The sequence below is a fragment of the Rhinoderma darwinii genome, chromosome 2 (genome assembly GCF_050947455.1).
Source record: "Rhinoderma darwinii isolate aRhiDar2 chromosome 2, aRhiDar2.hap1, whole genome shotgun sequence".
Lineage (NCBI taxonomy): Eukaryota > Metazoa > Chordata > Amphibia > Anura > Rhinodermatidae > Rhinoderma > Rhinoderma darwinii.
In genome coordinates this window covers 433793913-433807070 of record NC_134688.1, presented here as the reverse complement: position 1 = coordinate 433807070, position 13158 = coordinate 433793913, and the positions used below count along the sequence as shown (strand labels likewise).

General features: G+C 42.7%; 1 protein-coding gene across 2 annotated transcripts in view; it reads right to left on the bottom strand.

Moving 5' to 3' along the window:
* CMSS1 (cms1 ribosomal small subunit homolog) overlaps positions 1-13158 on the bottom strand; it is a 338049-nt gene that overhangs the window by 33206 nt on the left and 291685 nt on the right. For both annotated transcript variants that reach the window (XM_075854438.1, XM_075854437.1), the window contains one exon: positions 3583-3689. In XM_075854438.1, coding sequence (XP_075710553.1) covers positions 3583-3689 — 107 coding nt within the window. The remainder of the gene's footprint in view (positions 1-3582; positions 3690-13158) is intronic.

The following is a 13158-nucleotide window of genomic DNA, read 5'->3' as shown; positions in this document are numbered from 1 at the left end:
CTTTGTGCTTGTATATTTGTGCCTTTTATGTATTTGTATATGTTCCTGTCTGTATATTTATCTGCCTGTGTGTGTGTGTGTGTGTGTGTGTGTGTGTGTATATATGTGTTTGTACGTCTATATATTTACCTGAATGTGTGTATGTATATTTGCCTGTATGTCTAAATATCTGTCTTTTTGTATGTACAGTATATATGTTCTAGTGTGTCCATATATGTGGTTACGTTTTGGTTTGTGTAGGGGGCGGCAATAGAGAGTCCCGCACAGGGCGCCATCCAAGCTAAGGCCGGCCCTGGCTGTCACCAACCCTAGTCAGAAGGAACTCCACAGCTGCCTGCGCCGCATGACCTCCTCGGCTTCTCCGGTAAGTCACACCAGGCAGAGCGGAGAGTGGTAGAGGTAGGCTACCGATCACCGGTCTGTTCACAGTGTGGCGCTAAGTACAAGGGGTGGGAGTGTGGCGCTATTTAAAACGGGGGAATGTGGTGCTATTTACAAGGGGGGGGGAGTGTGGCGCTATTTACAAAGGGGCAGCGGGCTGTGTGTGGCACTATGTACAGGGGGGGGGGGGGGGAGTGTCCCGCTATCTACAAGGGGGGCTGTGTGTGGCCTCTTTAATTTATTTTTATGTTAATTACATTATAGAACTATATCGCTTGTAAAATGTAGAGATGCTTTTATACTCGCGTTACATTAAAAAAATTGTGAAAAAAAAATTACACCTCATTGATTGGTAGGGAAAGAAAACATGGCGAGGGGGAAGGAGATGTCGGGAAATAAGTTGGGGGGGGCGCCAATCTGAATCTTTGCCCCGGGTGCAGGAGAACCTAGCTACGCCTCTGCCTACATAGTACATCCAGATTTTGTAATGTCAGATTTAAAGCCGGTGCTGCAAGACAACAGTGCTGAGCCACCGTACATCCACTACAATGTAACGTGGTCACTGTATAAAACGGCAAATAAAGCGGCACAAGTAGCCTTACAATCTCCGTCGTATTAAGGACACTGCATCATCTTGCAGCAGCTGTTTCTACACCTGATGAACAGCCACAAGCTTTGCATAAGATCCAAGTACATGCACTCATACTGTATACTGGAAGCTGGAAGAAAGACGTCTTTTCATCAGTCTGACTTTTCTTCCTATAATCTGTCACATCTGGTGATACGGTAAATGGATTTTCCTAATAAGCAATAATAGGAAGCGTGCCGATCTGGCCCAGGCGTATCATCTGAAATAGCTCTTCCGTGTATGTTTGAAGCTTAGATTGTTAAAACAGTTTCCTGTGCAGTGTTCTATGTAGGAAAATATTATAGATTTTGGCCTAGAGGGATCCAGATGGAAAACGGACACAATTACATCAGCGTTTACATTCCATTGATAGGGGTCAATCCCAACCCTTCACAAGACTGATGTAAGACATAAACTTCCTGTAAATGAGCTCGGGGAACGTGTACGTGATGGAAACCCTGATTTTCTGCTACTTACAGGCTTTAGTCTAGCAACAAATATTACTGATGCTCTTTTTACTGCAGCATCGCAGAGAACTACATTGCCTACTTTAACCCCTTCAGGACAAGGACAACTTTGGCCTTAAAAGGGGTGTCTCATTAAGACCATCCCTTTTTAACAAGAAGCCGGCGTGGAATCAGCAGGTCACCCCAGGTCTGTTTTCTTTAACCCCCTGCAAATCAGCCACGAACAGCCATATATTTCTCCTGCAAAAGCTATGTAGCATTACATGCTGACCATTCAAGTTAATGGCCGTCCATGTGATACATACTGTAGATGCACCATAAAGAGTCACAAAGAGGGGAGTCCCGAGTGGGGGAACCCCCTCTGTGACATCCATATGCCCTAATAGGGCATATAGACCAGGGTTGTTGTGATGAGAAAATCTCGGATAGGTCATCAGTATATGATCGATGCGTGTCCAACATCCGGACCCCGCACTGATATGCAACTCCGGCTGCCTCCGTGCACCGGATGTTTGGAACGGGATGCAGTAGTTGGAGCCAGAAGCAGTTGGCTCCGACCAATGCATAGCGGCCGTACGGCAGAACTGTAGCTCTGGTTCTGTTCACTTGAATAGGAGCAGAGCTGCAATACTGCAGTTCGGCCGCTATTCTTTGAACTGGAGCCATCTGCTTCCGGCAACATCATCCGGCGCCCGGAGGCAGCCAGGGTAGCGGATCGGTGCGGGGTCCGTACACGCACCGATCATTTACTGATGACTTATCCAGTGGATAGGTCATCAGTTGTCAGAAAGTGGAAAACCCCTTTAAGGACCAAAGAGACTTAGTTCTCATCTTCCCACATTTTATGGCCTGGCTGCATGAGATTTTTTTGTTTTTGTGACATGTGTTGTCAATTTTTTTGTTATTTTGTGGGATACCACATTCCGAGGTTTGTTTTTTTGTTTTCTTTTAAAGACATTAAATTTAAAAGCCCTCTTATTCTTAATGAATAAGAGGGCTAATTAAAAAGGGGCGTCATATTTAATTATTTTTTTTACTCCTCGCCTTCCAAAAGCTATACATTTTTTCGTTGACATAGCCGTATGATTGGTTGTTTTTTGCGGGAGGAGTTGTAGTTTATAATGTACTGAAAATTATTTTTTTGTGGGGTGAAATAAAAAAACCAAACAGCTATTCCTAAATTTTTTTGTGGATTACATTTTTAGGTGTTCATCGTGTGGTACAAACGACATGTTGACTATTCTGCGGGTCAATAAGATTGCGGCTATACCAAATTCATATAGTTTGAATTTAATGATTTACCGTACTACTACTAAAAAACGATTTCCTTTGGGGCCTCTTGATCGGTTCCCTCCCATATAAGTCATCTCCTTCACCAGACACCAACCACCCCAGACAAAGCTGTTGGCAAAACGCACGTCAGGTATGGTGGGTGTACCTCATGGATTATTATTGGCACATACCTTACATGCATAATCCTTGCTGGTTAAATGGAAATGTATTTCTAATGTGTAACTTGGCATTGGAGCGGTAGATGCGCATCACTATTCATTTTTTGAAGTATTTATTGCAGAATACCATATTATTATTTCAGACATCTATGCAATTGTACTAATTGACAACATGATGTTACCCACGTTTTTAATGGCTGAATTGCACGGATAAAGTGGTTTTATTGTTTGTAGACTACAAATAAAACTTTATATGTTTTGTATATATATTTGGTCTAGCACCCCTTCTTCATATGGATATATTTAGTGAATTCTGCGGTTAAAGACTTGGTTACTCCTACATAGGGAAAATGTATTTTTTGGTGATATTATAAAATGTTGTTCAAAAGGGTAATCTTCTTTTAAAAGAAACACGTGACAGTCGGGTCCCTTTCAATTACGGCATCATACAAATGTTGAACAATTGGTTGTAATAATTCTCACTTTTGATATGTCAATTGTGATCTGGACTAGCATTTTCCACCTATCAGATTGATCAAGCTGGCCTGGTTATTGCATAGGGTTTAGGGCGCTATCCGACGGTCTGGAACCATTTATCACCTGGAAATCAGGATTGGGCATTTTAACAAAAACTATAAAAAGTCATACACAGTACCTGCTTCTTTTTCTTTTTTGTACACTGATCTGACGGTGCCTTCTTGGTCTTCTTTGGCTGTGGCTCTCCATCACTCTCCTCAATCTCTTTTACCTCCTCCATAGGTTCTAGAAGGAATTACACATGAAAGCTTAATCCATTGCATAGCTCTAATACTCTGACATTATATGTTGAGCTTTTATATATCATTATGTTGTGTTATTTTCCACGCACACAGATATACAGAAGAGGATAGTGCAATAAAGTATAATATATGGAGCAACCTTGCAGGATAATTATTATTTATTTCCTGTTGATTATTATATATCAATATTGGAAAACAGACTTTGTTTCTCATAGTAATGGAATAGTTATGGAAATGTGATAGAACAGCAGGATATTGTATTTGAACAACGCCCTACAAAGGAGTATACAGTTACCACCGTTGTCAAGTCTTAAAGGTACACAAGTACAAAAAAAGAACGATACCGTTTGTCAGTCTGGAGGATGCTATGTATGGCCCTGAAACAAACAGTCTTGCAGAAATGTTGCAAGAAGGGGTTTGTTAAAGACAACCTTTCACCTCCCCATACATGTGCAGCTGAGTGCAGCATGTAATGGGGAGGGCTGAACAAACCCTGGGGCACTTTACATTTTTCTACCTCCCTCCATTATTTAGATATCGGTGCCGTTATATTTGGCGCCCGATATTTAAATAACCCACTGAACAGTCAACGGGGCGTGTAATGGCAAGAGGGTGTGTTACTATGGCTGTGACACTGTAACACTCCCCCTTGCCAGTACACGCCCCGTTGACTGTTCAGGGGGTTATTTAAATATCGGGCATCAATATCTAAATAACGGAGGGAGGTAGAATTTTTTTTAAAGTGCCCCAGGGTTTGTTCAGCCCTCCCCATTACATGCTGCACTCAGCTGCACATGTATGGGGAGGTGAAAGGTTCTCTTTAAGGGGTGAGGGGTGTGGTTCAGCATGTCTGGACTCCTATTGCAGACAGAGCACTGGGGGGCTCCTGCTGCAGCCAGTTTCCACACAGCCAGAGACAAGTTGGTGAGGATAAAGGAAAGAGGAATTACTTTTTTGTCCAACATTTTCTATTCCATAACAATTAAATTCATATTAGTTGATCTTTCAGCCATCAGCCATGACTCCTTACTAAAAACATATGCTTGATTATGCAGAACACCCTAATCATTCCAATAGAGCTGGCAAGATAAGTGGCTGCCAAAGAACTCTGTGCCACCAATCTCCAAGAGTAATTAACAATTGATCCTAAAAAAAAATCTATCTAATTACTACTTAAGGAAATCGACATGCTTTTTTCTATGGAAATAGTTTTGTGACACCACAAAAAAAAAAAAATAGAGGCAAATGTAGAATGTTTATCTACCATTAAATCTACATAGTAATGTTACACAGCATACAGTGTAGGAATGGAGGGAATGTCAAGGAACACATCAGTCTTCATTACAGGTCATCTGACCAGCAGCAGAGAACCGAGTTTACCTTGACTGGAGGAGAGATAGGATAGCAGGAGGCAGGAATCTATGGTGATGAATTAGGAAAACTTGTAACCTTACAGCTCATGTCAATACCGCTGTCACACGCATTTCACTTTCTGTTACCTGTAAACTGCATATTTCCTGCTCAAACTTCCACTAACGCGATACAGAAGATTAACATTAGTCCAATAGTTACATCCCACGGAGGAGAAAAAAACAAAACATGTACTGTATTTACACACCAGCATGCAGTGCCTTTGCAAAAGGTGCAAACTATAAGCAAAATGGCTAAAATTGTGGTCACAATTGCCAGATGTCATTGACAAACATATACTGTATATTAGCGTGTATCGTATGTATGTTTATACACTGTATATTTATACACTGTATATACGTGTGTAGTGCAGACACATATTTACCACCATTTGAATCCAAAATCGCTGAACACCCACGATCTGCCCATGATCATCCCAAACCGACCAAAAACGCCAGTTTTTTAAGCAAATTAACATTAACTCTGCCCCTTTTGGGATTTCATTCATCAGTCCAGCGAAAATCATGATGATCACTCCAGCAGGCAAAATATTTCTTCGAAGAATTGCCTCTTGGTATTGTCACACTAACTAGGGGTAAGCGGTGTCAAATGCCTAGGATTGGATCAACTACCCACTGGGTCATTTGTACTAGATGTAATTAGACTGATTGCAAAGCAATGGTTGTAATGTGTTTGATAAATTAAAAATCCTAAGCCTTACGTGGCAACACAAAACATATGTATATCTATATCTAACAATATATGGACAAAAGTATTGGGGCACATTACACCTACAGATGCTTTTATGACATCCCATTCTAAATCCATAGGGATAAAAATGGATTTGGTCCCCCATTTGCACCTAAAACAGCTTACACTCTACTGGGAAGGTTTTCCATAAGATTTTGGAGTGTATTTGTGGGAATAGTTTCCCATTTATCCAGTAGAGCATTTATGAGATCAGATACTGATGTTGGACGAGAGGGCCTGGCTCGCAATCTCCGTTCTAGTTCATCTCAAAAGTGTGTGATGAGGTTGAGGTCAGGGCTCTGTGCGTTTTTGTCAAGTTCTTCTACACCAAACTCACCCCCATGTCTTTATGGACCTTGCTTTGTGCTCTGGGGCACAGTAATGCTGGAACAGAAAAGGGTAGAACCCCAAACTGTTCCCACAAAGTTGGAAGCTACAATTGTCCTACATGTCTTGGTAAGATGAAGCATTAAGATTTCCCTTCACTAAAACGAAGGCTCCTAGACCCATGACCAGCCTTAGATATGCTCGACCAGTGCGATACGCTCGACCAAGGGGGCTGTGCGGCGCTACCTACAAGGGGGCTGTGCGGCGCTACCTACAAGGGGGCTGTGCGGCGCTACCTACAAGTGGGCTGTGCGGCGCTACCTACAAGGGGGCTGTCTGGCGCTACCTACAAGGGGGCTGTCTGGCGCTACCTACAAGGGCGCTGTGCGGCGCTACCTACAAGGGGGCTGTGCTGCCTCTGACCTCCAATTAAAATTAATAGGTGGCAGAAAATACCTGTGGCGCCCATTTGGAGCTTTTGTTCCTGCGTCTTTTGCATTCGCCTCAACAACTTAAGAAAAAACACAAAAAAAGGTCACACAACGCTGTAAGTTGATAAAGGAATTTTGAGGCAGATTTTTTTTACCTTACAAAAAACGTGTAGTGCTTGTTGTTAGCCGTTTTCGGTCTTTCTCTAAACAATTTTTGGTAGGGGGGCCCTGAAGAAATTTTATTTTTCCAGTGCTGGCTCGAGTCCGAAAAGGTTTGAAAACTCTGTACTAGGCTACAGGATCACACCGGCCTAAGCAAGGATCCCGTGGTGGAGCAGCTCAGTTCGTCATGGGAATGGGGCCTAGATGAGTACAATTTCTGTTTTTGTTTGGGGGCACTGTCTCCTTGAAGGGATTGTAAAATATTATATTATTAAATATTATTATTATACTTTATGGGGCACTAAAGGGGCATGATCATTTTTTTATGGGCGATTTTTTAAAATGATGGGGTGGGGCGCCGAAAGATCATTTCGCACAGGGCGCCATCTCTCCTAGGGCCGGCCCTGCCTAGATCAAGCCCTGAAAAACAACCCCATAGCATTATCCCTCCTCCACCAAACTTTACATTTGGCACAATGAAGCCAGGCAGGTAACGTTCTCCTGTCATTCACCAAACCCAGATTCATCCATCAGACTGCCAGATAGAGAAGCGTGATTCATCACTCCACAGAACACGTTTCCACTGCTCCAGAGTCCAGTGGCGGCGGCTTTACACCACGCCATCCGACGCTTGGCATTGTGCTTGGTGATGTAAGACTTGCATGCAGCTGCCCGGCCATGGAATCCCATGACATGAAACTCCCAGCGCACAGTTTTTGTGCGGAAGTTAACACAGAGTTTTTTGCAGGAAGAAAATTCTGCCTGGAAAAATCAGCTCTGGTTTTTTTAAGTGGTTTTGCAGCACACGCTTTTGACGCTTTTTTTTTTACCTCTTTCTTCAACAGGCAAAGAAAAAAACAATGAGTGTCTTTTTGCAAAAAAAAAAAGCGGCAAAAACCGCAGCGACCGTTTATGGCTTTTTTTCTCATCTCCAAGTGATTTTAATGGGGTTTTTGAGGCAGAAAACGCCTCAAGATAGGTCATGTCGCTTCCCCCCGCAAGCGTTTTTTTTTTTCCGCTGGTGGGAAAATAACTTTTCCACCTTCCATTGAAATCAATAGGAGGCGATTTCAGACGTTTTTTGGCGCGGTTTCCACGTCAAAAAACTCCATGTGAATGTCAGAGGAGATTTGGAGCCCTGCAGTTATTGAGTCAGCGGAGCGTTGGCGACTTTTATGCACTATGTGCCTCAGTACTCGGTGACTCAGTTCTGTAACTTTACACAGTCGAGTTACACAGTCGAGTTCCTGTGGTTCCTAAAGACTTCCACTTTACAATAATACCACACGCAGTTCATATTGGAATATCTAAGAGGGAAGATATTTCACAAACGGACCTGTTGCACTGGTGACATCCTATTACAGGACCACTATCTAATTCAGTGATCACTATGAATATATATGTATTTATTTACAGAATTAGATGCCTACGTCTAGCGTATTACTACAATTCTGGTATACTGAAGATGGGGAAAACTACCCAATGACAGGTCCTCATATGCATAAACTAAATTCACAAGACATAAAATAAACAATTTGCAAAAGCTATGACATACGGCAGTTCAGTAATATAATTGTTAACATAATAGTTTAATAAATGATGCTATTAAAAAAGGCCTGTTGCTATGATTATAGGCAAGTATAAAGCTAAAGCTTGCGGAAACATGGGGTAAAATCATGGCAATACCTCGATTCATGAGCGACCTCAACGTTTTCCTATTCTTGGGATTGTCGTGTGACTTTACTGCTGATAAGCAAACGCGGTAATGCTGCTATGTTAATGTAACTTGTGCCTAGCCTACAGCTTTTTACATGCTATCCCTTTTGGATTGTCTGTGGGTCTCTCAAAAAAAGGTGAGAACTTCCAAACTACTGGTAGGGCAAGCAAGCAAAGCCGGTGGTGGTTCAGCTGCGGCGCTTAGTCACTGACCGTTCTACCGAATGACACACTGTCCCCGTCCTGACTTCTACTGGTATAAACCCCCCCCACCAGGTGGGGAAAAAATATGTAAGCAACTGCTTGTTGGCTGATCTCATGTCACTTCCCGCTCGAGACGGAGCCTGATCCAAGTTCCAAAGGGCTTTGTGATACTCCCTCTGGGACCCTCACCTATTGGGAGAACGGGGGTCCTGCTTGATGTTTGTCCATAGACTTGAATAGAGAAAGTGGCTGCACTGAATCAGCAAACAGATGTTATAGGACCCTAGGGTATGTTCACGCGCTTAACAAAATACGGCTGAAAATACAGAGCGGTTTTCAAATGGAAAACAGCTCCTGATTTTCAGCCGTTTTTTAATCAAACTCGCGTTTTTTTCGGACATTTTTGGAGCCGTTTTTCTATTGAGTCAATGAAAATGAGGCGTAAAAAAAATGCCCCGTCGGAACAGAAAACCGTATTTCCCATTGAAATCAATGGCCAGATGTTTGTAGGTGTTCTGCTTCAGATTTTTCAACCGTTTTTCAGGACTGAAAATAGCCAGTGTGAACATACCCTTATTCTCACAATAAGTGAGGGTCCCAGTAATAAGTATTTTTTTTTCAATGAAAGTCAATGGCCAAAAGTATCTATACTGTATGACAAAGTTGCATAGTATTTTTAATATAGTTGGCTATATATCTGTTAGGGGGGGGGGAAAAAAGTAAACCAAACCGGTATTCAGAAAACATGGTGTGAACAGGACCTTGTTTGGAACAGTATTAGGGCTTATTCAGACGAACGTAAAATACGTCCGTGCAACGCGCATGTTTTTCACGCGCCTCGCACGGACCTATGTTAGTCTATGGGACCGTGCAGACAATCCGTGATTTTTACGCAGTGTAAAACTCACGACATGTCCTATATTTCTGCGTTTTTCGCGCATCACGCACCCATTGAAGTTAATGGGTGCGTGAAAATCACGCGCACCACACGGAAGCACTTCTGTGGGACGCGCGTGATTCGCGCAACAGCAGTAAAACTATGAATGAAAACAGAAAAGCACCACGTGCTTTTCTGTTTACAAACATCCAAATAGTGTCAATGATGGCGGCTGCGCGAAAATCACGCAGCCGCGCATCATATGGTGATGACACACGGAGCTGTTAAGTGCCTTTTGCGCGCGCAAAACGCCGCATTTTTTAGCGAGCGCGAAACGCACACGCTCGTGTGAATCCGGCCTTAGGGTATGAACACCAAAAGAATACATAGACATCATCAATCGAAAAACCTAGAACAGTTCCTGTAAATCACTAACAACACACAAGCAATGAATCAATTGCAGAAATCATCATTTAGATTTTAGAACAATCCCACCAATGCCTGGGCATCCACGGGGCACAGTTTATACAATGGAGGGCATCATTTATTACATTCATGGTTTGTTCACAATAACTTCTCAGTACAGGAATCTTCCTGTCTATTCATTCATGAAATCTCCACTGCTCCGTTTTATTAGTAAAAGGTCATCATAATAAATAAAACTTTACAAGTGAACTGTAAGTGACTAAGTTACTGTCACCAATACAAATACACACTGAGGCTTCTCAGAAGAGTCTAAAAGTGTCCTCTCCTGTATCTAAAACGGTCATTTCGTCACCAGGGCCGACCAGCAAAGGAATGCAGCTCCATAGAGAGCCTTACGACCATCTCTAGTACCAGCCTGAAGACATTAATGAGTTGTGTAAAAAATAGCTGCCCTGTCACTGGCTGATATATGGGACTATCTGAACACATCTGACAGCTCTTTTTATGGCCAGCAGCGAGACTTCATCAGAAATAGTCAACACTGGTCAGAAAGATCCACCCAAACCATGCACATCATGTACAAAGGATATAAAAGGAGCGGACACCTACAAAAAATAAGTAGAGACCTCACTTTTAGAGATGACTTCTTGTCTTAGTAATGGATTGTGTATACATCAGCACCTAGAACTGTGCAGAAGTAAAATGTTATTAGGGCACATGGCCGTCATAGAGGGTGGGCTCAGTATACTGCTCTATGAGCCAAAAGAGATGCGGCTCAAGCATTGGTAGGTCTGGCTTGTTTTTGTACCGTAGTACATAGACAGATATTCATGTATGGATGGACGCAACTTCCCCGGCAATAACTGCTGATTGCCGGGGGTTTCAAAAGTTGAACCTACAGCAATCACCTGATCGCGAGGCCGACCTCATTCCAAAAAAAAAACGGTCGTCATGATGAGACAACTGGGAAGATTTACTTAGAAATGTTCCTAAAAATAAATGAAATACATGACGTGCCCCAAATTTTTTATGTTTTTACTTTTTGCTCTTTGCTGAACAGTTTAAAATTTTTTTTAGAAAAAGGGACAGGGATAGGAAGGGTGCCAAATTTACTAAAGATATACTTTATCATTTTATGCTGTAAAATATTGATGTACATGTATAGAAAGTTGGGCCAAATTTAATATGTCACATAATAAATTTGGGATACCACTTAGATGCAATTTTTATCTTTGAAGTTGATGGGAAAAAAACTAGGACAAAAACAAAATAAAAAAAAAACAACAACAAATAGGTTAAAAAAAGTCCATGGGGAATGAATACTTCAGGCAAAGAAAGGACGTCACAGTCTACCACAGATTAGGCAAACCAGCGCAACCTAATTCCTGTCTGGATGAAAGAATAAGATTTTAATTTGAGGACAGGATTATACTAATGAGATCAAGGATGGGGCAAGCACAATTTTAGAGGCATTTCTTAATTTGTGAAGTAAATTCAGCTAGAATTGTGCATTACAGGATGAGGTTCATAGGTCTGCACACGGCCATAATATAACTTCTGAGTTGTAGGGAGCCACGATATATCACCCATAGACTTCTATGGGCTCCTAGTTGAACCTACATATGCATTCAATTTAATACGGAGGCAAACCAAGACTTTTTTGTGTTGTATTCCGAATCTGACAGAAAAGAAAATCGCGACATGTTCCGTTGGATGCCAGATCACCGAGCTACAGTCCCCTAGAAGCATTGCTACAGCCCCGTAATACAGTGCCAAATGGAGCGACATACAGCAGGACAGGTTGTCCGCAGCTTCCCCAGGGTTACTACAGATCGCCGTGGCGGCTCCTTTATGAAAGCCGATGTCTCTGATATGAGAACATCTTTAATATTACATAATATAAATGCAGCATCCCAGAAGATACCCTTCTGGTTCCCTGTTATTTGTATGTCATGCATTGTATGTGTTTTACATGTCTTTATTATTTTTCACACAGTGTGCTGTTCACCAGCTGAAGAGAAGGATGAAGGTATCAGTGGGGAGCCACTAGAGGGTGCATTGTACATCTAGCATTGTTTGAAAAGGGGGTGGAGCCTGGCTACTGCCCTAGAGCCTCACTCTGACTCTGTCTCACAGTCTACACAGAGGAGTCGGGTCGTGTCTGTGAGGAGACAGACATGTCTGCTAGCTGCTCTGACACAGCAGATTAATACAATCCTTTCAACTGGCAACAGGTCTCAGCACCTGCAGCCCAATGCAAGAGGAGGAACAGTAAGGAGATTGTAACCAGCATATCATCTCTATCATCACCACAGCAAGTATTATTTAGCTGAAAAGCTGTCTGTCTGTTTCTGAGGAGAAGTCTATATAATATTGGGCCTCAGAACTCCTGCTGGCGCTGTTACCGGTTCTGCCGCACGCCACAATTAATATAAGAAGTGTCTATCAAGTCACTCAACTACAACCCTCATCACTGAGAAAAGTGAGTTCATTTATTACACACGCTGCTGGAAAAGTGAATGATTTCTAGATATAGCTGGACAATTGAAACCCTCATTGGTCACCCACTGGTCCCTTCTTCCCCTCAACTGTTGAAGTGGACAGAAGATAACGTGCCTCCATTTTGGAAGACACTATAAAGTTCTTCAGTAAACGTGAGTTATTCAAATCCCCTGTGTCGTCTGGTCCCTGCACTGCATAACATCAAGGGCACCCCACATACCACCTTGCCAGGCGCACACATACTACTACCACCATCACGGGAGTTGCTACGGGGGAAAAGACTATCACCACCATCATCCATAGTGCAGCCCCCCTGTCACTGTGCCAGCCCGAGAAGGAGCGAGGGAGGAGAGGTAGAGATTCCTACAGATACCTCAGGCCATACACCGTGCACTTCACTACTGCTCCCATCCTCCTGGGAAGCTCTTCCTCGTGGTTGCTGCATATGAACTTTGGCGTCACGAACAGGATACGTTTAAATCTCATGTGGGCCCCAAACCAGAGAGACTTTGTCCCAAAGCCCTGGTCCCCACCGTACAAAGCTGCAACCGCAGCTGCAAGAGACTATTTCAGCCCCAAAAGGGGTTAAAATCACTGTTTCCCGGCAGTTCCAGCCCAAAAGGGGTTAATCCGCCATTTTACCTCAC